At 44.3% G+C, this 25,190-nt stretch overlaps 1 protein-coding gene across 2 annotated transcripts in view; it reads right to left on the reverse strand.

Annotated features, from left to right (window-relative positions):
- ZC3H12A (zinc finger CCCH-type containing 12A) overlaps positions 1 to 25,190 on the reverse strand; it is a 47,512-nt gene that overhangs the window by 19,183 nt on the left and 3,139 nt on the right. Inside the window, exons 1-2 of one of the 2 annotated variants that reach the window (XM_068269051.1) lie at positions 22,257 to 22,342; positions 15,362 to 15,900 (exon numbers count right to left, since the gene is read on the reverse strand). In XM_068269051.1, the coding sequence (XP_068125152.1) occupies positions 15,362 to 15,855 (494 nt within the window). In that variant the 5' untranslated portion in view covers positions 15,856 to 15,900; positions 22,257 to 22,342. Of the gene's footprint in view, positions 1 to 15,361; positions 15,901 to 22,256; positions 22,343 to 25,190 lie in introns of those variants that run through there. The other variant, XM_068269052.1, reaches the window with a different exon arrangement.

The raw sequence follows: 25,190 nt of genomic DNA on the forward strand, positions 1-25,190 counted from the left end.
TACTACGGAGAGCGACTTCTTAGCCTGAGTGGGGACAGGCTTATTTTCCCCATATGCGCTAAGAGTGGTTGCCTGACACTTGGCAACCCATGTTTGTGAGTATATCTCTACTTGCTATTACATTTATATTTCAATATCATCAATAATACACTATTGGGGGCTCCCGGTTGTTGTGTTTTTTTCTGTTTCTGTTTTACATTTCTTGGATTTCTGCCATTATAGTTTTATAATAGAATGTGCTGCTGTGAATAAAACCCAAGTATTTTATTTGCCCAGTTGTTCCGATTATTACAACATATAAATTATGTCCCTAGTACAATATATGGTGACAATATTAATTTGGAAATATAGGGGCATTTTTTCAGTTTTGCGTCCGTCGCTAATTACAAGCTAATTTATGTAAATATAACAGTAATATACCCTCATGCCATACATAGTAAAAAAGCTGAGTCCCTAAGGTAACCATTTATGTATTTTTTTTTAAATGTTGTCATTTTTTTGTACAAGGGTTTTATTTTAACCACTTCACCACTGAGGGGTTTTACCCCCTGACCACCAGAGCAATTTTCACCTTTCAGCGCTCCTTCCATTCATTCGTCTATAACTTTATCATTACTTATCGCAATGAAATGAACTATATCTTGTTTTTTCCGCCACCAATTAGGTTTTCTTTAGGTGGCACATTATGCCAAGAATTATTTTTTTCTAAATGTGTTTTAATGGGAAAATAGGAAAAATGTGGGGAAAAAAAAAATTATTTTTCAGTTTTCGGCCATTATAGTTTTTAAATAATGCATGCTACTGTAATTAAAACCCATGAAATTTATGTGCCCTTTTGTCCCGGTTATAAAACCGTTTAAATTATGTCCCTATCACAATGTTTGGCGCCAATATTTCATTTGGAAATAAAGGTGCATTTTTTTCAGTTTTGCGTCCATCCCTAATTACAAGCCCATAGTTTATAAAGTAACAGTGTTATACCCTCTTGACTTAAATATTTAAAAAGTTCAGTCCCTAAGGTAACTAATTATGTATTTTTTTTAATTGTAAATTTTTGAATTTTTTTTTAATTACAAAAAAAAAAAAAATGGGGAGTGTGGGAGGTAATGAGTTAATTTTTTGTGTAAAAGTCATTTATTTGTATGTGAAAAATGTGTAGGGTGTAGTTTACTATTTGGCCACAAGATGGCCACAGTAACTTTTTGCTTTATTGCGACCTCCAAGCCTCCTTCCGGAAGCTTGGAGGAAGAATAAGGAGGCTGGACACGTGAGTTTCTTCTCACAATGATCGCGCTGCCCATAGGAGAGCAGCGGGTCATTGTGGGGCTTAGATCAACGAACGGGAATGGATTTTCCCGTTCATTGATCTCCGGGCGAGCGGGCGGCGGCGGTTTTACTAGCGGCGGGCGGCGTGTTTACGAGCGGGAGCGCGGACAGCGTCGGGAACGCGGAAAGTACGTGTTTCTCCGTCCCTGGTTTTTAAAGGATGGAAAAAGGGGCGGAGAAATACGTACGCGCGGGGGTAAAGTGGTTAATAACTATGGGGGGAAGGTATTCATTTATGTGTAAAATGTAGTGTAAACCGTGTATTTTTACTTATGTGTGTAATTTATTTTTTTTAACCACTAGATGTCCTCACACTCACTCTGTCTCTGTGCTTGGAATGAGCACAGAGACAGTGCTGTTACACAGTTACAGCAAAGCTCAATGGCTTCTCGTTGAAGCCATAATCTTTGCCTTACGGGCATAGTTACATAGTTATTTTGGTTGAAAAAAGACATACGTCCATCGAGTTCAACCAGTATAAAGTACAACACCAGCCTGCTCCCTCACATATCCCTGTTGATCCAGAGGAAGGCGAAAAAACCCTTACAAGGCATGGTCCAATTAGCCCCTAAAGGGAAAAATTCCTTCCCGACTCCAGATGGCAATTAGATAAAATCCCTGGATCAACATCATTAGGCATTACCTAGTAATTGTAGCCATGGATGTCTTTCAACGCAAGGAAAGCATCTAAGCCCCCTTTAAATGCAGGTATAGAGTTTGCCATAACGAATTCCTGTGGCAATGCATTCCACATCTTAATCACTCTAACTGTAAAGAACCCTTCCCTAAATAAATGGCTAAAACGTTTTTCCTCCATGCGCAGATCATGTCCTCTAGTCCTTTGAGAAGGCCTAGGGACAAAAAGCTCACCCGCCAAGCTATTATATTGCCCTCTGATGTATTTATACATGTTAATTAGATCCCCTCTAAGGCGTCTTTTCTCTAGACTAAATAAACCCAGTTTATCTAACCTTTCTTGATAAGTGAGACCTTCCATCCCACGTATCAATTTTGTTGTTCGTCTCTGCACCTGCTCTAAAACTGCAATATCTTTTTTGTAATGTGGTGCCCAGAACTGAATTCCATATTCCAGATGTGGCCTTACTAGAGAGTTAAACAGGGGCAATATTATGCTAGCATCTTGAGTTTTTATTTCCCTTTTAATGCATCCCAAGATTTTGTTAGCTTTAGCTGCAGCTGCTTGGCATTGAGTATGATTATTTAACTTGTTGTCAATGAGTACTCCTAAGTCCTTCTCCAAGTTTGATGTCCCCAACTGTATCCCATTTATTTTGTATGGTGCTAGACCATTAGTTCGTCCAAAATGCATGACTTTACATTTGTCAACATTGAATTTATCTGCCATGTATGTGCCCATATAGCCATCCTATCCAGATCCTGTTGCAATATGACACTATCTTCCTGAGAGTTGATGATTCTGCACAATTTTGTATCATCTGCAAAAATAGCAACATTGCTCACTACTGTATCTATTAGGTCATTAATAAATAAATTGAAGAGCACTGGACCCAGAACAGACCCCTGTGGGACCCCACTGCTAACAGTCTCCCATTTTGAGTACGATCCATTGACCACAACTCTTTGTTTTCTGTCCATTAGCCAGTTCCCTATCCATGAACACAGACTCTTCCCCAGTCCTTGCATCCTCAACTTTTGCACCAGACTTTTGTGGGGAACAGTGTCGAAGGCCTTTGCAAAGTCCAAGTATATCACATCTACAGCATTCCCAATATCCATATTAGCATTCACTACCTCATAAAAGCTGAGCATGTTAGTCAAACAGGACCTGTCTTTAGTAAACCCATGTTGATGCTGAGAAATAAGATTTTTTTCTACTATGAAGTCATGTATAGTATCTCTTAGTAACCCCTCAAATAGTTTGCATAAAACTGATGTTAAGCTTACAGGTCTATAATTTCCTGGATCTGATTTTTTGCCCTTCTTAAATAATGGGAAAACGTGGGCTGTACGCCAATCCACTGGGACTCTGCCAGTTGCAAGAGAGTCACAAAAGATAAGATAAAGGGGTTTATCTATAACTGAACTTAATTCCCTTAGGACCCGAGGATGCATGCCATCCGGGCCAGGTGCCTTGTCTATTTTTAATTTATTTAGTCTTGCCTTCACTTCTTCCTGCGTTAAGTATTTAATATTACAGTTAGAAGATTGAGACTCTTCCGCCTCTGTAGTTTGCAACAATGTTGTCTCTTTTGTGAAGACAGAAGCAAAGAAAGCATTTAATAACTCTGCCTTACCTTGGTCATCCACCATTGAGTTCCCACCCTCATCCTTTAGGAGTCCTATACAGTCAACCTTTCTTTTTTTGATTGGTTCAGGGAAGACTTCTTCCCTTTCACCAATCGCAGCTCTGCAGGTTTTGACCGGTACCCACATCAGTGAAGTGCGCACTTGTGGATGGTAGCTGCGATGGGGGAAGGTGTTTTGAAATGTCCTGTGGTCCGTTAAGAGGGACCAACAGGACGTTTTAAAATGATGGTCGGGTAGTGGTTAATTTTGCACAAATTCTACATCCAGTTGCTAATGACTGCAGCTTTTTGTATGCAAATTACCTTATGGCTATGTTCACAGCGGGTGCATTACAGTGCAAAGTGATGTAATTGTATTGTGATGGTACTTTCACATTGGTATGTTAGCAGTGTGGTGTGGAAGATGGAAAACTGGGCATTCCTGTAACCTGCAGTCTATGTCAGGGGCCATACTTGAGTCCGCGGAAATGGTTGCTGTTTTCTGCAGATGATTTTATGCAGTCTTGGCACATTTGGCTTACAGCCAGGTGACAGCAGCTGACTATTGGCAATATGGAGTCATACACGGTGTGCGAAAAAAAACAAAACAGCAGCAAGCCTGTATTTTTTCCCCCACAGCAGAAAAACATACATTGCACTATTGTGTCTGCGAATCTCCATAAAGAATCATTACATGTGTTTTCCCATGCATTTTTGCGTCGCAGAAAAATGCATGCGAATCCCCAAGTGTGACCTCTGCCTATTAGATTTCAGCTTGGCCTCAATAAAAACTGTATTCATTTCTTACCCTGTTTTACCACATGTAAATGCAACGGTAATGCAAGGCAAAGGGGCCTAGCACGCTTACTGCGTCACATTGTGTTGGAGGTACCCGATCTGCCGCCGAGCCTCCGCAAAGCTGACTTTGTAATGGCAGAACCAATGAAGTCAATGAGTGGCACATACATTTTAAAAATGTTGGCGGTGCGGCACGCATGCGTGGAATGACAGAAATACGAGAGGAAAACCCAGGAATCCCAGAGACACACTTCCTGTCCAGCATATGACCCTGTTTACGCACTCTGCCGCAGGGTCATATGTTTGTAGTTTTGTGTAAACCCACACAACAAGTTAAAAACCGCCCTTAATAAAATTGTGGAACAATGCACGTAATTAGAGAATTAAGCCACGTTCACAGTGGAGACTTATGGTGCATCCTGACGGCTGCCTGGTAACGCAGAACATCGCATTGCGATGCAAAGCAATGCGACATTCACAGTGCGACTGTTGTGGTGAGGTCTGACAGAGTGTGGTATTCAAACGCACTGCCTGCAAGATGTTAACCACATAATGCCAGTGTTAACAGTACAGTGAAGCATGTTTTTCATTGACTGCATACTTCACTGTATGCAACGCAATGCGTGGATAAAGTGCGTCACCATTTTCTCGTTGCACTGCGTTCCAGCTGTCACACGGAACGCAGTGCATTGTCCACTGGGAACCTAGCCTTATTAAAATAACTATAATGATGACACAGGATGAAAAAAATATAGAAATACTTGAATCCCTGACTAAACCAACCACTGATAAGTAACACTAACATGCTGAGAATAAAATAAATAGTGCAGACTTAGGACTACAATGAAATTAAATATACAGTATATGTTTTTTATGGGTTACTCTACAACAAATATTACACACACACACACACACACGCACGCACACACGCACACACACACGTGTAGGTTGTGTGAAATATGTAATACCAACTTATTACCTGATCACTATCATTTCTTTTTACAAAAAATCCATTTTTTTGACAGTCCTTGAAATACCTGTAATGTTTACCTAAGGCTAAAAGGTGTGAGTGCTAAATAAGAGGTCTAAATTCTACAAATGCTGAGAAAATTCCCAGCAGGAGGAGGAAAGAGCTGTTTTATTTACATAAGCGACATTTGCATATTGCTGGTAGTACCTTGTTCAGGCAAGCAGGTCTTTGGCCATGTGAATCAGCCAGGAACAATGCAGCAGATTAAGCATACAGGAAGTAGCAGAGTGGAATTCCCCTACCGTCCACCTTATACCAGCTTAAACTTAGTACTTTGTTCCGCCCAGATGCAAACACGTTTCTTAAACTGCATGCAATAAACAGTAGCCTTCTGTCCAAGCAAAGTACCTGAAACTAATATCCTTAGTGTATTATTTCTTTTTCACTCCACAAAACATTTGAACTTTCAAGAATGAAGAACCACTGCAGATCATAACAGCAAAAAAAAGATATGTTACAAAGATTCTGTAGTGAGCCCCTCTGCTTACTGGAAGAAATTGAGTCAGTGTTGCCGAGAGTAACCAAATATTTTTTTCCTTTTTTAAACCTATACTAAAGGCTCAAGCATACTCAGGGTTATTTAAATAATCAGGCAAATGTCAGTCATGAAATAGGGCTTGATGCACTTACTGCTGTAACTGTAATATTGCTATGCGCAGACAGCGCATGGCAATTTTACTGGTACTAACGCCAGCAGAGTTGCATGACTAACGGGACTTGCTGCACACAAGTAATAGGAGCGTTACTATGGTACGATACTTGCTTACCGCACATTGCCATATCAATGCTCATGTTACCCATGTACTCATGCTAATTGTGCTTAGTATTCTGCTGGTGTCATTACCGGTAATATCGACATGCACAGCCTGCACATGGTAACAGTACCAATGGAATGTGCAACAGGCCCATAGACTTAGTGAACATCTTAGTAGGAACTCTTCTGCAAGTGTCAATCATAGGATGGAGATCAATCCCGAAAGATGACACATTCTGAACATGTGTATGCACTTCAACAAAAGCATTCTGAATAACTGCTGTTTCTTACTGCAGTACTCATTGTTACATAAATATGCTTGCTTTCCTTTTTGACTAAGTTTTGTCTTTTATAGAAGAAAGACACATCTGGAAAGTAGGAACACTGGAACCTTACCCATGAATATGAATTATTGAGAACGTAAAGCATTGCTTTACACTCAGCTATGAAAGAAAGAAGCACTAAGCAACTTCTATGGCCAGAGCAACAAGTGCAGCGCAAGAAGAAGAAGAGAAGCTTCTGCAGCTGAAGGGGAGCCTGGGACTGTTGGAAGCACCCCAACTTCATACCAAATCTCTCTCTGATACAGTACCCCACTCCAGAGCGGGTATTGTGGCACCACTTGTTATAATTGAGGGGAGTCGTCATGGTGTCTGCACTGTTATGGAAGTAGGGAGGCGAGTCACAATTATTATATGACTCCTGGCAGGGGCCTTATTAAGGTATTGCTGGGGGACCCCAATATTTGTAGTTATGCCCCTTGCTGGCTCCATTGAGAACATATCAATTTGTGATGATCTTGCAAATACTATGGTGTAAGCACATATATGCAAACCGGTAGCCATGTTTACTAGAGCTTGAGGTTAATTATCAACCACACCAGTCCAGTGAGTCCACTGTCCTCAGTCCTTAAGGCCCCTACAAACTCTAGATTAAAGTCGGATGAAGCGGCTGATAACGACGCCTCTTACAATAATCCAGCGTGTGTACAGCAGCCCCGCACTGCCTCCTGGCCAGCAATTCGGCAGAGAAGTGACTGATAGCTTTTTTCTCATTTCTAATGCCGCCCACCATGTGATGTCACATTTGTGCCACTGTATCAATGTCCCCCCCCCCCCTGCATTGCAACAACAGAACGTGTTGTAGGCTTGCAGGATAACTGTGCATCTGTAGAGCCCCGCCCAAGCGATATCATCTGAGGGATCTGTTTGAGCAACATTCATCTAGAGTGTATGCCCTTAAAGGGAACCCAAACTGAACATAAAAAGAGTTAACTTACCTGGGGCTTCTACCAGCCCTCTGCAACCACCCTGTGCCCACGCCATCATGGAACAATCCTTCGGTCCCCCACAGCAGCTCAGTTTCATCCCTGATGACTCAGACAGTCAATGGCCACTGGGCTTGTGCGGCCGCAATCACGCTCCAGCTGCTGGGAGCGTCCTGCACATGCGCAGTACAATATTTTCTCGTACTGCACATGCTCCCGGCAGCGGGCGCGTGATCGAGGTACAATCGCATTCAAGGCCCTGCAGGCACAGTGGCCATCGACTGGCCGAGTCGTCAGGGAAGAAACTCAGCAACTGCTGGGGCACAGGGTTACTGCAGGGGGCTGATAGAAGCCCCAAGTAAGTTAAACTCTTATTTTTATGTTTGGTTTAGGTTCCCTTTAACTCCCAGTGTGAGCTGGACATTAGAGGAGCTCACTTGCTCTTGCTTGCTATGTGGATACTATAAAGTAAATCTTATTTTCTCAGGCCTGTATTGGCTTAGAAGATGAACTAGATAGAAATGGAGCGTGCCATAGTGCATTAAATCAAAAGGATTTATTGGAAATTTAAAAGTAATACTCACAAAAGTGTCAATACAGTTCGCGTATCAGCGGACAGCCAACCGCTTAACCTTGCGTTTCGGCGCTCTGCGCCTTCGTCATTATCTGACGAAGGCGCAGAGCGCCAAAACGCGTAATGACGTCACACGCGTACTAAGCGTCAGCCGCGCCCACCTCTAGCGAGACGGAACCTTGGAGATCGGGACCCACGCTGCTGGCCACAGCGCGTCATCCTCCACGGAGGTTAAGCGGTAGGCTGTCCGCTGATACGCGAACTGTATTGACACTTTTGTGAGTATAACTTTTAAATTTCAGATAAATCCTTTTGATTTAATGCACTATGGCGCGCTCCATTTCTATCTAGTTCATCTGCCAAGCTACCCTATCAAGGAGCGTCGCAGTGCATCAATCTAACGAGGAAGCTGTGTGAACACCTGAGACTAGGAGCGCAAGAATTTTCCTTTCTGTATTGGCTTAGAGCATGTGTCAAACTTTGGCCCGCGGGCCAATTTGTCACGCAGTGCCAGAAAACTTGGCCTGCCACTGCTGTTTAAATTAACATTAGTGTTGGCCCGCAGCCACGCTAGCGGTTCCACCCTGCCCCGCCGTCATCTTCCAGTTTACCCTCGCACCGCCCGCTCTGCCCTCCTCCTTGTGTGAGTGATAGAACGTGGCTACTCCCTTGCTCCGCCTCCTGACATCTCTGTCTCTCCAGGTGGGGGGTGAAATCCAGGCTCTCTCTGGCTACCTATTGGGTGCTCCTACCTAGCTAACCTATACTTGATGCACCTATGCCTTACTAACCTATACTAGGGGCACCTACCTTGCTAACCTATACTGGGAGCACTTACCTAACCTATACTGGATGCCCCTATACCTGTCTATCTATACTAGGGGCACCTACCTAGCTAAGCTATACTGGGTGCACCTATGGCTTTCTAACCTATACTGGGGACGCCTACCTAGCCTATACTGGATGCACTTATGCCTGTCTACCCATACTGGGTACACCTACCTAGCTAACCTATACTGGGAGCACCTACCTAACCTATACTTGATGCCCCTATGCCTGTCTACCTGTACTGGGGGTTCCTGCCTAGCTAACCTATACTCGGGGCATCTACCTAGCTAACCTATACTGGGTGCACCTATGCCTGACTAATCTATACTGGAGGCTCCTACCTAGCCTATACTGGATGCACCTATGCCTGTGTACCTATACTGGGGGCTCCTATCTAGATAACCTATACTGGGTGCACCTCCCTAGCTAACCTATACTGGGTGAACCTATGCCTGAGTAACCTATACTGGGGGCATCTACCTAGCCTATACTGGATGCACCTATGCCTGTCTACCTATCCTGGGGGCACCTACCTAGCTAACCTATACTGGGTGCACCTATGCCTGACTTACCTATACCTTGGGCACCTACCTAGATAACCTATACCAGGGGCACCTATACCTGGCTTCCTATACAGGGGTCACCTATACCTGGCTACCTACCTACACTAAGGGTGTTTTCTTTTTCCCACCACTACAGTATGCAGTGCAAATTGTCGGTTGCTGTGCGATCATTCCAAATGGGGGGGGGGGGGGGGGATAAATCAATATGACTGTTGGCCCTCGACCTGGTCTAAGTTTTTTTCATTTCAGCCCTCCGTCTATTTGAGTTTGACACCCCTGGCTTAGAGGCTGGTAAAGGAAAAGTATTTAAAACTAGAATAAAATTAAAAACCAAAAAGAAATAAAATATAGGATGTAAACCTGTGGAAGTTTACTAGCTGGAGCAGGCTAGAAAACTGCTTGTAGTGCACATTCCTGATTATTTACAAATCTCTGCTGTGAAAATTAACACAGCTGACACATTTATATCCTACACGTTGTCACCTCTGGCACTGAATGGGTCTGTAATGAAACAACTAGTAGGTCCTCTGCAAAGGACAGTCCACGTGTTGCTGTGTCAATGTGCAGATCTGTTCTCTGCAGTCAGGATCTGCTTCCAGGAGGCATGCTACTGGCTGCTGTGACACCACAAGACCACACCAATCAGGGCCTGTACACACTGCTGTGCTTGCGCTGCGCTTTTCAAATCGCATGCGCTTTTTAATCGCAAGGTCTTTTGAAAAATAATGAAAATCGTGAAGACTTGTACACACTGGTGCGATGCACTTTTTCTACTCTCATGAAGGCTTGTATGCGATTTTAAAAGCGCAGCATTGTGTACAGGCCCTCAGTATGTATTTAACAAATCATGCATGATGACTAAATTACATGCAACAAGCAATGAAGCACCAGCAGACACTCAGTAGAGGGATTGAAGGAGGCATCCTATGGTCACTCTGGAGCAAACTGAAAGTGAAGCTAGGCTAAAAGCACATATAGGTCGCATCAGAAACCCATTTATAAGTCAGGCCTCCTTTCCATGAGCCTCCCAGCTGCCAGACACAAGTGCCTTTTGGCTGCAATTATATGCAGCCCAAATGGCAGCATTTGGTAACAGTGACCTGACCACACGTAGTGTTGGGCGAACAGTGTTCGCCACTGTTCGGGTTCTGCAGAACATCACCCTGTTCGGGTGATGTTCGAGTTCGGCCGAACACCTCATGGTGTTCGGCCTTTTTAGTTCGGGTTCGCCAGAACAGCTCAATGCCCAGCCAAACAGGCCGAACAGGGCCCTGTTCGGCCGAATACTGCCCCCCTATGGGGTCGCAGGCATAAGAAGGGAGCATGCCCCGGTCGCGGGGGGGGGGGGGGGGGGGGTCGGAAATTCCCTCCACCCCCTCCGCTAGCGCTCCCCCCTCTGCCCGCTTCCCCATACAAAAATTTTCCGTAAAGTTCAATAGTACCTTCAGTGGCTGGCTGGCACTGTGGTGTGAGTGAGTAGGAGGAGTCCGAGTAGGAGCGCAGCGGAGGGGGTGGGGGGAATTTCCGACCCCCCCCGTGACCGGGGCATGCTCCCCCCTTATGCCTGCGACCCCATAGGGCCCCCAAAAGCGGAATGTTCGGGGGAGTTCGGGGTTCGGGCCGAACATGCCGAACATCTGGCCCATGTTCGGCGAACGGACCCGAACCCGAACATCCAGGTGTTCGCCCAACACTACGTCACATGTGACACGCAGTGGCATTACCCGGTAGCAAGATAGAGCCTCATGTCGCGTCTGGGGATAACAACTCCATAGGAGGGCTGCCTGTACATTAACCATGCCATCTGTTAGCAAGCAGCGGGCAGGGGAATGGGAGCAGCCGACAGGCGGTAAATTCATCACTTTCAGCTGCCCATGGAAAAGAGACCTTGTCTCCTAACACTGCTTGTAAAAAAAAGTTTGCCGTATTAAAAGTATATACAATAACGTTTAGTACTTTTTCACTTTTTTACAAATTTAATGCATCAGACCTCATGTGAATTATTGTGTAACTGCCATGCGGGTCATAGTAGTGGGTTTTTCATATGGAGTTCATTTCTCTGAAATAGATTGGCAACCCCGTTCTAGAGCAGGAAATGATTCAGCAGCAAGCCCTGCTTGTAAACTGCAAAAACCAGCACAGCATAAACATCATCATTTTGCATAGGCCTTCCTTACAGACACCGTGCTGGTTATTGTGTCCTCCTTAAGACACACAAGGCCTACTGACCTATTTTTAAAGACAAAAAAAAATTGTAACAAAAGAAGTTGATGTGTGTTACTGCTAATACTTTAATACTGCTCAAACTCACAATTCAGAACCGAATTGAAGATTGGTGATACAATATCTATGGAAAGCAGCCAATTTGCACGTATTTCCATTTCAGCCTTTCTTATTATATATGTTGATTCCGTAACCCCTTGCGTACCAGCAGTCTCTGGCCCCTTAAGGATCAGAGACTGCTTGTACCAAAGAACGGTGCCTCCCGACAATTGCTGCACATACCCTCCGCTCCCACCACTATCCCATTGCTGCAGTCCCCTCTCTCTGCCGTCACTGTGACGGCAGAGCTGTGTGCGCTGGTCGTTTTCATTGGCTCCTGACCCTGTCCATCAATGTAAGCCAATGGGATTGGCTTACAGTAATGACAGGGTCAGGGGCCAGTGAAATTGTCTCCCGACCGGCTCACACAGCTCTGCTGTCATACCGATAGCAGGGCAAGTGATGATCTGCGGCAGGGAGAGAGCGACGCAATCAGCAGTAGCGGCGAGAGTGTGTGGTGGGATGATTGAAATCTATGCCCTGTTAGGAATAACAGGATCAAAACAGGGCCTAGATTTCAATTGTAAATGCTTATGTTGTCCAGCAGCCTGTCTCATGCTATTCCAATGGATTCTTCGCACAGCACTGCTAACGTGCTAACGTTTCCTATGCCATTATATTGTCCAATATAACGCAAGGTGTCAGTGTGAAAGTAGCCTTACAGTATATGCACAGAGGCAATACTGTATAGCATGGATATACTCTGATAAGCCTAAACATTAAAACCACTTGCCCAATATTCTGGGCAGGTTCAATTAACAGTTGGGCCCTAGGGCAAAATTAGCCTGGGGGCCCCCCAACAGACACCCCCGACCAAAAAGCGTCATTAGAGGCCCTTTGTTGCAGCCAAACTTCCTTCCTGGGCCCCAGAGCTGGCTGCTGACCCTCCCCCAATCACCTCCCAACTTAACAGACTCTGCAGAGACCCTGGGGAGCAACAGTTAACATGGGGAGGGACAACTTGGGGGCCCCTACAGGCTCTGGGGCCCTGGGGCAGTTGCCTATTTTTTTGTATGGTAGTTTCGGCCCTACTAATATTGTTGTGATAGGTTATCACTGGCAGCTCATAATTAATGCTCTGTGTCCACTGATGAATTGGTAATATGTGTTAGAAAGCTAGATTCATTCAGGTGATGGCCTGTGTTAGCTGCTTTCTGTGTCATATGACATATGCGACATGTGCGTATATCCTTGAATCGTCATGTAAGAATAAAAGAGTAGTGAACTTCCCTGTTGCCCAACCTGAACATAAATGTCACATTTGCATAAGTAATTGTGCTAGTCACTTAATAGTTAGCTTAGTAACATTCTCAGAACTCATGGAACAGCAATAGTAAGCACCTATATGTACATAACATAAGCTATATAAACATTCCTTGAAGATATTTTCATGTATGAAAAATGCTGGAAAGATAAAAAAAAGTTTGTTACTCATAGCAAACAGAGCCAGTCAGAGATATGAAATGGGTGAATTGAGTGCAGCTTCGGTGGCCATGGAATAGCCCTCAATATTACATTTTGGTTATATGGCATCGAACTGGTGAGTTGAGTGCCTAGTACTAGCCAATTGGCTATCACCAGCCAGTTGGCTAGTATTTAGACATTAAAGTGAAGTGAAGACTAAAAATCTACTCAGCAGAACTGAAAAGGCTTGGTGTTTCTTTAACAGTTTCACAGCATCAGACTTAAATCTGATCTAAATCTTACTAAAGCATCATTTTAGCTGCATTTTTATCTAAGCTTCACCCATCAAAGATGCTGTGCAGAGCATGATGAGATTTCCTATGTTGTTATTCACGTTGCCTAGCAACTGGGAGAGGTGCTCAGGACACAGGACAGTTGGAACTGTGTCTCATGCTCCCTGTCACCTCCTTTCAACCAAAAAGATGGCTGCCATCACGAAATCACAAACATTTGCCTGTTTATATTACCTAACTATTTTAATTACCATAACTAATGTGTAACGATCGGTGTAACACAGAGAGGGTCTGATTACCGGTGATCACCGAGAATGCAGAATATACCCGATTATTGATGATCTGCAGTATCACCGATAATCAGATATATCTACTAACCTCTGGACACCTGAGATGAGAGTGTTTGGTGCAACAGTAATACTTTGAGGAAAGCACCCGGAGAATGGGAGCAAGACAGTAGGATCTACTGTAAAGGGTTAGCTTCCTTCCACAAGCCTGCTGCTCCCCAAGGGGCGGAGCCAGGCTGAGACAGTGGGAAGGACAGAACGTGAGTGACACCAATGGTGGAGTGTCACTGACAGATCTGTGACGAGAGTGACACCAGAGGTGGAGTGTCACTGACAGATCTGTGAACTATCTCCTAACAGGGGAGATAGTTCTCGAGGTCGGACAAGCCAAGTCGTAAACACACGGACAGATAAAGTACAGAGACAGTAGGCAGATACAGAATCCAGAGACTAGCCAGGTTTCGGCAACAGAGAATCAGAAAGACAAGGTACAAAATCAGAGATCAGGAGAATGGTCAGGAATGCAGAGGGTCATAACAGATAATCAACAATGCCTAAGCTTGAGTGTGAGCTCCAAGATTCTCACATTACAGGAACTAAACTAGATAATACAAATAATGAAGATGGTACAGAAATCCTAGACTAAGGTGTGAGTTCCATGGCCGTCAACACCTTGGAAACTGGTCTAGATAACAATACAGATAGTAACAGAATTCCTAGGCTAAGGTGTGAGCTCCGTGATCATCAACACCTTTGGAAACTGACTAATACACACAGATACTGACAAGGTCTGAGTGCTACCACGTAGTGATCGCAACGCCAGACACCAGAGAAATGACCAGCACCCAGTATATATACACCAGCGCTCTCCAGTGCCTCCCCTAAGTGCTGGACCAATGAAAGTTGCTGCAATTGTCAGCTGACCGGCCTGGTCAGCTGACCCTCCTCTGACTGCCATAAAGGCCCTGCCTCTCTGCGCGCGCGCGCGTCCTCCTAAACCAGTTTGGACTATCAGTCCCAGCCACACCAGTCATGTGTTGTAATGTTGCTGCTGTATTAGATGCGGAATCCGCCGCCACGCTGTCTGGGTGTGCGCCGTTTCCTCCACATTCCACCTTACTGAGAGAAGCAAGCCTATGCGAGCAACTAGCCGCATTGGACGCGGAATTCGCTGCCCTGTAGTTAGAGCATGTGGCGGTTTCTCTGCGCTCCGACTGCGCCCCAACTGCCATGTCAAACGCGGAATCAGCCGCCTCACCCTGAGTATTGGCGGCGGCTTTTTTCGCGTTTTCTCACATAATGTAACTTAATGACAGTATGTTTGTTTAGGCTGGAGTTCCTCTTTAAGAGTGGGGTTAGACATTAGGAGGAGGTTTCACATTAGGCATTAGGAGTGATGTAAGCGTTAGGCACTAGGGGGGGGAGGGTAGTGTTAGGCATCAACAGTGGGATTAGTGTTAGGTATTAAGAGGAATATTAGTGTTAGGCATTATCAGTGGAGTCAGTGCAAGCATTAGTGAGGTTTAGCATTAGGCATTAGGAGTAGGGTTAGTGTTAGGCATTAGGATTGGGGTTAGAGTTAGGCATTGAGAGGATACAAACCTACACAAACAAACAAACAAAAAAACAGAGGAGGTATAAAACAAACCTCATAGCAACATTGCTTCCATCGATGACAACGGGTCTCAGATTGTTGGTATCACTTTCTTCCGTTAAAGATGTGTCTGTCCTTGTTCCCAAGCCCCCTCGTGGGACTAAAGTAGGGTCTGTAGTCTCAGTAGGCATGCCTCCATGTTTTACAAGCTCTCCCAGCACAGCGTTATTATCAGCATCAATGCCAAGATTCTGCAGAACGGCAAATATCTCCTCAGGGGAATAGCCCAGTTTGCGGAAAAAGTCTACTTTCATTTGCATCTCTGACAGGTCCCCCAAATCTGCAGATTTTTCTGGCAATTGATCGCCTCTGGTTTTAGGAGAATTTCCTCTGAATGCAATATTGTTCAGGCTGTGGAAGCCAGAGTCAAACGCCTCTACATATCTTACTGCAGTGTCATTGTTTGGAAGGTTGTTACCCTTTAAATTATTGGATTCTTCCCATCTTGAAATATCCATACAGTTGAATTCATATGGAAGACTATCCATACCGAGATCTTCAGTCTAATGTGCCGTAGTGATCTCCAGCTTTAACTGCAAACACAAAATGAATCATTAACTTAGGTTAACTTTTACCAGCGATATCAACTGTAACATATCAGACTTCTCTTCCGCTGATTAATACAACTGAAAACTTTCCACTGTATTTAATGACCAATGACATTCACTCTGCAAACAGTTTTCTTCCAACAAAGATACACACAGGCTTATGAATACTGTACTGACATAATGAATGATATGTTGCAGCAGGCTATATGTAAGCTGGGGCACTGGAAAGCCCTCCAATAAGGTAAAAGCAAGGTGATTTTCACTCTTATATGATGCACAGAACAAAAGCTATGGGAGGACAATAATTGGAAACCATTTAGACCTTCTGTGAAAAAGTTGTTATTTTTTTGTATAGTTACCCTCTAATGACTGTAACCAGTAACTAACTGTAAACAACAGAAATGACATGCAGTACAGTGTAATCTCGTTATAATAAACTCGGGTATAACAAACACTTAGGTATAGTAAACTACCTCTCCAGGTCCCAGCCAATCTCCATTATAAGTCAATGGGAGCAATGCCTGATATTGTAAACCCGGATATAATAAAACTTCTGTTATATTAAATATATTTTTGGCCCCTACGTGATGCTGACTCTGGATATAGTAAAAAGTGGGTGGTACATGTCACATGTGAACCCCATGGTCTGCTGCTCTCTTCAGGCTGGTGCTGCAAGGCACATGCTGCAAGTCCCGCCCATGGAGGTACCGGAGCCACCCACAGGAAGCGAGTGGCTGCCTCTATTCAGTGATGGCTGCAATTTTTAAGAAGCTCTGGATACTGTACCAGCAATGTTCCCAGGCTGGCTACACAGCCCTAAGGTATACTTAACCTTGTAGCAGAGCCAGTACAAGATCCTCCAGCACTCAAGGCTGAGACACCAAAGTGCGCCCTTCCATCCCTCCCACCCCAGCCTTCACACACTGATTGCTATTAGACTAAGAGGCGCCCCAGGGCCCCCAACCCCCCTAACTCCCTAATATCTAGTTATCTGGCTTGCGGTCACTGCCATGTATCCCCTTTTCTTATTTCTCTCTGCTTCAAACACAATAGGGGAATGATAGCTGAGTGAGTTGCGCGCCCCCCTTCTACACTGCGCCCTGAGGCTTTAGCCTCTCTCACCCAGGGCCGGCCCTAGACTTTTTGCCGCCTGAGGCAAATTTTAAAACTCACCTCTTCCTCGTTCCAACGTGCACTCCACTGACGTCACTTCCTGCAACGCCGGCCACGTACAATACTGTGGGCGGCGTTGCAGGAAGTGACGTCAGTGGAGCGCACGCTGGAACGAGGAAGAGGTGAGTGATCCCCCGCCCGTGCCTCTTACTGTCGGCTGCTTACTCACTATTTAAAGCTGGAGGGGAGCGCAGATCGGGGGACCCAGGCGACGGAGGGGGGGTCCAACCCCCCCTCCCCACCGCTAGGCCCAATACCCCCATCCTTCCCGCTACCCCTCCAGCTCGGCGGACGCCCCCCCCCCCCCCCCGCACCCACGGACGGCCGGATGCCGCCCCTAGAAGTTTGCCGCCTGAGGCAAAAGTTTCACCCCGCCTCATGAGCGGGCCGGCCCTGCTCTCACCTCTGCTTCGGCCTGGCCCTGCCTTGTAGTCCCCCAAATGTGCAAGTGCTTGCACTGTACCTCCAATGGGAGGACAGAGTTGCTCCTTTGCAGCAGAGAATGTACCAGGGAATGCTGGGCCATTTCTAGAACAATTTCTGATATAGTAAACTTCTGATATAGTAAACTACTTTTCCCAGTCCCTTGGAGTTTACTATAATGAGATTATTCTGTAACTTATACAAATGACATACCAGTTTTGTTGAAACCACCAACAAGTGGACTTCAGACAGACAGACAGACATCTAAACACAAAATGTAGACAGTTTGTGAAATGATCTTTCCGGGAAAAGCTTTTGTAATTCTGGCCAGCAAGTCCTAATTCAGATACCTTTATAACACAGAACAGATGTCAAGAGAAGCTCCATGTCCTCCCCTTTCCCCCTCTGCTGCCATATAACAAAGTAAAAGCCCCTCACTCACCCCGCTGACTAACTAGTACACATTGGCAACTGAGTGATGTCTGCATCATGTTGCTCTCTCCTGTTGTAATCAAGCTTACGCTGTTTTATACCATTGTGTAATGCAGCAGAGGCTGATCACTTACATTGCAACCCTCCCATCACACCTTTCAGTCAGTGGGTTGGAACTGTGTGGGTCCCCATGCAAAATTAACCTGCCCCCCCCCCCCCAACAGATCCCCAAAGTGGCAATAGGGACCCCTTTGTTTCTGCCAAATTCTCCCACCAACCCCGAGGGCCCCTGAGCCAGCTGCTGTCTCTCTTCTCCAGGCTTAACCCCAACTTTGTTGTGGTCCCTGGGGTCCCTGCAGAGTTTTTGGCAGTGTAGCGACTCACCTGCCCTGGCCGGCATGCACCTCTATTAGTCTGTTGCTCTGTGCATTCCCGTCTCCATCCTTACAGGGGTGCCTGTCCTCCGTAACCATGTTATTATGTAATATGCCGATGGGTCACTGAGCAGATGCAGCCAGCGGGGATGAAGAAGGAAATGCACAGAGCCACAACGGGACAGGTAGGTCGCTACACTGCTGAAAACCTTGCAGGCCCTCCCCCCACCAGGCAATTATTTCTGATATTTGATAAGCTCTAAAAAAGTTTGGCCCTGGCAAAAGGCAGCATGGTAGCTAAGTGGTTACTGTTCTGTTCCCACCTTACAGATCTAGGGTCCCAGGTATGAATCCTTGCCAGGACGCTGTCTGCATGGAGTTTGCATATTCACCATGTGTTTGGGTGAGTATACTTCCACATCCCAAAAACATACCAGTGTGTGAAATGGTCTGCCCCGCAATTGCCCTACAATCTTCCGTGTGGAGCAAGCACCCAGGAGAGGAATTGATGGACGTGCTGTGACTCCTAGTGTCCCTGAATCAGATACTTCTCAAACCCAGTCGCAGTTGATTCAGCACCATCTAGTAGTATAAAGCTCTTTATTGAAGTAAAAACAGCATGATGTCTTGCTGTAACTACAACAGCCCCGCTGTTTCTGTCAAGCAGACTAACTAATCTAAAATCAATCCAAATACTGTATATAGGTAACTTCACAGTCAATAGCCAATCAGATTGAAACTTCTACAGCCAATCAGAGGCCAGCGGTCATCTAGCGGACCTTATAGAAAACGTAGGTCCTTACTATGCAAATTTCAACATCCCATAATAATATAGTGAGCTCTTAAATATGCCTAACCTCTCCCCAGGTGACCAACCCGACCACAAAGAGAACACCTATTTAGATAGATAGATTTGTTTATCTAAATAGGTGTTCTCTTTGTGGTCCGGTTGGTCACCTGGGTAGAGGTTAGGCATATTTATGAGCTCACTATATTATTATGGGATGTTGAAATTTGCATAGTAAGGACCTATGTTTTCTATCAGGTCCGCTGGATGACCGCTGGCCTCTGATTGGCTGTAGATGTTTGAATCTGATTGGCTATTGGCTGTGAAGTTATCTATATAGATGGATTGATTTAGATGACAGTGTGATGAGCTTGCTAAAGGTCTCCTTGACCGAAACAGCGGGTCTGTCGCTGTTACAACAAGACATCTTGCTATTTTTACTTCAATAAAGAGCTTTATACTACTAGATGGTGCTGACTCAACTGAGACCACAATTGCCCCTAGACTGTGTTAAAGACATCAGTTTGTGAGCTCCTCTGTAAAACAGACAATTATGTCTGCAAAATAGAGTTGTATGATCATAAAAACAATATATGTGCTTGGTTAACAGCAACAATACTTGCAAACCAACAGACAGGATATATGCACCAACATACACAAAGTCTAGGTTTACACTGGCAATGCACATTCTATAGCACTGACTTCATATTCTTCATTTGACAATGTAAAAAGAAAATAAAATCTTTTAAAGGCAAACTCGCAGTAGTTACTAAGCCATATTTATAGCATTACAGTTTCATTTCCCTTTCAGTGTGGTTTGACTTCTGCTTTTATGGATGGTTATAGAACTCAATATTGAAGTTATGAGGTCAATAACTAGAGGATGATCTTTACGTAAGATCAACTGAATATTGGGAAACATAGATACTGTCAAGTCATCACAAGTATTCAAATCGTCATTGGATGGGAAATAAATGAAAGGAAATAACAATCCTTTTCTTTCAATGACACAAAATAATGGGAACACAATACACTGGACGTTCATGGACGTGTTATATGGGATATGCAATACAGACACTTAACAGTCACCGGTCACTGAGGGTCAGAAGGTGAACTCACATCCATGTTGCAAAGAATTAACCACAATGCTAAATATTAACAGGGAACATGCATGTGACTAGTATAGCACAAGTTACCTACCTCTGCAATGCAGCACTACAATAGGCAATAGGCAGACAGCCTGGTGTACTAATGTTTGTCATAACGTATCTCACCTTATGTTTTTCTCACCTCATTCATAAAGCAACTTTTTATCACATTTTAGGCAAAACAGGGGCATATTCATTAAACTGCTGTAAAGTCTTAGTAGAGTGTAATGCCTTGCATGTATTGTGTTGCATTATGCTATACTTAGTTATTCTGATTACCGCAGTTTAGTAAATTTACCCCACAATCATTAAAAATATGATTTACCTGATTACAATAACTTTTATATTACTTTTCTCACTTTGTTTTTTTTTCTAGCAGGGCGATAAAAAGATGTTTTATGGATAAGGTGAAAAACAGATTGGATGAGATAACTCAGGAGAAAAGCTTAAAGTACACCTGAACTGAGAAGAATATGGGGGCTGCCATATTTATTTCCTTTTAAATAATGCAAATTGCCTGGTTGTCCTGCTGAACCTTCAGGCTGCGGTAGTGTCTGAATCACACACCTGAAACAAGCACGTGGTTGATCATCTGATCTCCATGCTTGTTCAGGGACTATGGCTAAAAATATTAGAGGCAGAGGCTCAGCAGGACAGCCAGGCAATTTGCATTGTTTGAAAGGAAATAAATATGTCAGCTCCTATATCCTTCTCAGTTAAGGTGTGCTGTAGTGCTTCAGGGCAAGGAAGTGGGAAAAAAACACTGATTCATCTAACTTTTCTTCTCAGTTTTCTCTTAGGATACTCTTTTACACCTTATCAATAAAATACCTTTTCAGTCACCAGCCCTCAAAGTAAGTTGTCCCAAATTAAATCTCATATACTTTTCCTCCACTTTCAAACTCACTAGGTACTGAGAGGTTTTGTAGATGAGGTTTGAAAACATCTCCTGAGAGAAAACATCAAGAGAAAAGTTTAATGAATCGGGGTCTGAGGATATATTGACCTCAGGGGGGAGACAAACAGTCTATGACCTTCATGACAGAGTTATACACAGCTGCACTGGGTGCCAAGGAAAAGGTTGAGCATTACTGTCCCTAATACTGGCAAGCAATAACAAGGGAATATTAGTATCACTACCGGGCCAAACACAACAGTAGAGACGCATCAGATCTCATTACAAATGGGAGCTGGGATACTAAGCATTTTGTGTAGTACAAACAGTACCATACTTTATTGTTGCCACTCCAGCTGCTCAGACTCCCAAGATGTCAACATACAAGCACAGGCTAATACACTCCGTCATTCTACAATCCTATTGGAGAGTCTGAAAGGAGGGGAATTACACTACAAGAAGAAACACAAAGCCGTCTAAAGGTTTCATTTTGCTCACTGTAATAGAAGTCTTCTACCCAGAGCACAAAATGCTACAGAAAATAAAAAAAGATCAAACTTCTTCAGTTATTTTGGCTTGCTAAAACAGTTCAATAATTGTGCTTTGCACCTCTCGCATGTAACAGGCCTAGGCCTACACTATATTAATTCATTTCCCAATGAAGCAGCAACTTACAGCCTATGTACAAATCGCATAACAAATAAGTTGTACGTGTTTCTATTAATAAAGCAGAATTTAAATAACAGATGTCTTATTCAGATTCTGTGTCTACACTTTTGTTTGGTTAGCTAAATACATTTCAGAAAAGACTGTGGGGGATTTGTTTAAAAAGTAATTATGCATAAAAGAAACTTAAATCAGGCTAATATATTATAAAACGTTACATAACAAAAACACCTAAATCATAATATTACATTTCTTGTAAATGTAACAATAACGGCCGTACTTGTGTGTGTATAAAATGCCAAGATGTGAAATCCATCCAAACACCTTTCTTTCTGTGGTGATTTATATATCTATTTATTTTACATGCCTGAACTATCTTTTACCACCACAATACAGTGATGAGACTACTGAATCAACCTGTAATATGCTTCTCTCTAGCTTACCAGATAATCCAGGCCCCGCAGACTAAGAGAGCAGGACAGTTGAAGCTTAGAAGCCGAGGCTTGCAGTGAAGGCCTGTCTGTGACATTTCTCCTCTATGTTTTTATGTAACAGGAAGCTAGAGTACAGTCAGTCGGGCGTGTGCATGTGGGTGGTAATGACAAAAGCAAATCCGGTGATTTAAAGACACATTCACTCCAAACAGAGGAGTTGCTGCACTGCTCGCACCTAACTGCTGCTAGATGCCTCTCCCTCATCGGAGAACAGAAAACAAAAATCCTTATAAACAAGTTTAGTAACACTGCAGGTTCCTACCTCACTGGCTCAATATATTCTGAACATAATATAAACCTGTTACAGAGAGAAAAAAAGTACTCATTTAAAAGGACCAGGCATTTTGTGTTAATATACATAGAGAGACTAATAACATTGTAGCTATCAGGGCTGTTTCACACCGTGGGCAATTCCGCGCTGCACTTGCTGATCGCTGGCAATGGAATTGCGTTTTGTCCGGTATTCAGGGCCGGATTTCTGGAAAGGCCACCAAGGCCCAAGCCTTGGGCGTCTGCAGCACGTGGGCACCTGGTCATGAAATAGGGGTTGCTACATATGAAAGAGGAGGCTGTAAATGGGGAGCTGATATCCGAGAAAGCTGTGCATGAACGAGAGGGTGTGCCGTACAGGGAAGATACACATGGAAGAGGGGGCAGCACATGGAATTGGAGGGTCGCTGCTGCATTTGGAAGGGGAGCCCCAATATACTTGGCCTAGGGGTGAAAAAAGTATAAATCTGGCCTTGCCGGTATTAGTCATGGAGAGACTCCAAAGACATAACTACAAGATTGTTTAGGTGATACCTTTAATGACTTTGAATGGTACGGTCCTGATCCAGTTCTGTATCATGCCTGAAGAAGAAACTTAAAGTTTCGAAAGCTGGCAAAGAAATGTTGTGTTTAGTTAATAAAGGTATCACCTAAACAACTTTTGTTGAAAAGTACAAAGCCATGCAAGTGGCATTTTGGGAATGATAGCACTGATATTCTCGTACCTGGAACGGGAATCACAAATGCCAAAAAAACGCTATCGCTAAGGGCTAGCGTTATTTCAGTGATTTTCAGTGTGGAAAGGCCTTTCATGATTCACATAGTATACAGAAGAGTAACTAATGAGAGAGAATCCCCTGCATCCACAGGGGAGCCCAGGGCTTGGGAAGGGGGGGGGGGGGCTCTGTCACACGCTTTCTCTCCCTCCCTCTGATACAGAGGCCCCCCCCCCCCATAGCAGGTATTGGTGGAGAGTGTCATGGTGGTTGAGAGTGTCATGAGAGTGTCATGAGAGTGTCATGAGAGTGTCATGGGAGGAGATCATGGTGGAAACACTTGTTATGTGACCCCTAGCTGATGGGCCCTAAAGCCTTAGAGGTCACCAAGAGGGGTGAAGAAGGGGGTTTAATTCCAGATATCAAAGTTTTGCTGGAGTCCTTATTTGTAGTTACGCTCCTGACAGGGGCCTGTTGTCAATAATTTTGTGGGAAAAGTTTGTAGGAAGTGAGATGCTTTGTTACAGTCTCTAAACACTAGTGTTACTATGTATTCATTAAAATGTGCAATAGGTGCAGATAACACAAGACTATATCAATGGCGCACCTTTATTTACAGCTATCAGCATCATTGTTATTTTCTTGATATGGAGCTATAGAACTTGTAAGGCAGACTATAATGTACACAATACTCAGAATTGTTTTGTCTGCCAATGCTTCTGTTCTGGAAACGCTGTATATAACAAGAGGTGGCGAATGAGCTGCAAATAATTGTGTCTGGCTTGCATGCAAATGTAATACAAATTGTATGCAGCTTGGGTCTAGGCGACTTATAGTCATTTGGAAGTGGCCCAGATCCAGCATGGTGGCAACTGGCAAGCACTCTCGCCTTCTGTCTCTGGGTCCCCAATTCCAATCCCAGCCAGGGCACCATCTGCACAGAGTTTGTATGTAACTAGCTATAAGAGATTAAATGCCTTTCATATCCTACGTAATAATATGCAAGTGTCCCTGCGTCCTCCTTTGTCTCTGTGTCCTTGGGTCCGTGCTTTCTGACCCGGACAGCCGCTGAGACAGGAGGACGGGGACAGAGAGCCAGGCAGGTGTGTGCGCGGGCGGACGGGAGCGCATGCACGGTGGGTGCGCACACATGAGCACGTTCAAAAAACAGATCTAGAGCCCATTTTTAAACGGGCTTGGGTCTACTAGTTCTACATAACAGACAGAAGTATCTGCATGGGTTTCCTGCAGGTACTCTGATTTACTCACACATCCCAAAAACATACAGATAAGGTAGTTGGCTTCCCATGAGATTGGCCCTAGACTATGATGGACATATAACTATGGTAGGGATTAGATTGTGAGCTCCTCTGAGGGGCAGTTAGTGACATGACTATATACTTTTTTAAGTGCTAAGGAAGAGCGTACATGGCAGTTTGCCACACAGTCACTTTGGCGCAGAATTAGTTGAATGACAACCCGCCCTGCTGCTGGTGAAATTCCGGGTGGCGCAAATTACTATTACCCCTCTGAGTCATAGCAGCTCGGAGAGAGAACTAATTTGGGGTTCGACAATCACCAGATCCTTGAATTACCCTTGCAGTGGGTCGCAGACTATAGTTTTACTGCTATTTCCAGGCCAAACTAAGGCACTCAAGCACTTCTCTTCCTGTATTAGGAACATACCAGGAGTAAAGTCTGTTTCATACAGGCAGCTGAAGGTGGTGCATTCACCTGTCAGCCTTGGCTGGGCACTTGCTAGCTCTTGGTGTTGGCAGAAAAGTGGGATCCGCTGCATGTAGTCCCATCTGAGCATGGCCATGGCCGCTGTAATATGCAACATGATGCAGTTTCTTACGGTCGGGGAAGCACACCGCGTGTCAAACACTGAAATGCA

This window comes from Hyperolius riggenbachi, chromosome 2, assembly GCF_040937935.1.
Source record: "Hyperolius riggenbachi isolate aHypRig1 chromosome 2, aHypRig1.pri, whole genome shotgun sequence".
Lineage (NCBI taxonomy): Eukaryota > Metazoa > Chordata > Amphibia > Anura > Hyperoliidae > Hyperolius > Hyperolius riggenbachi.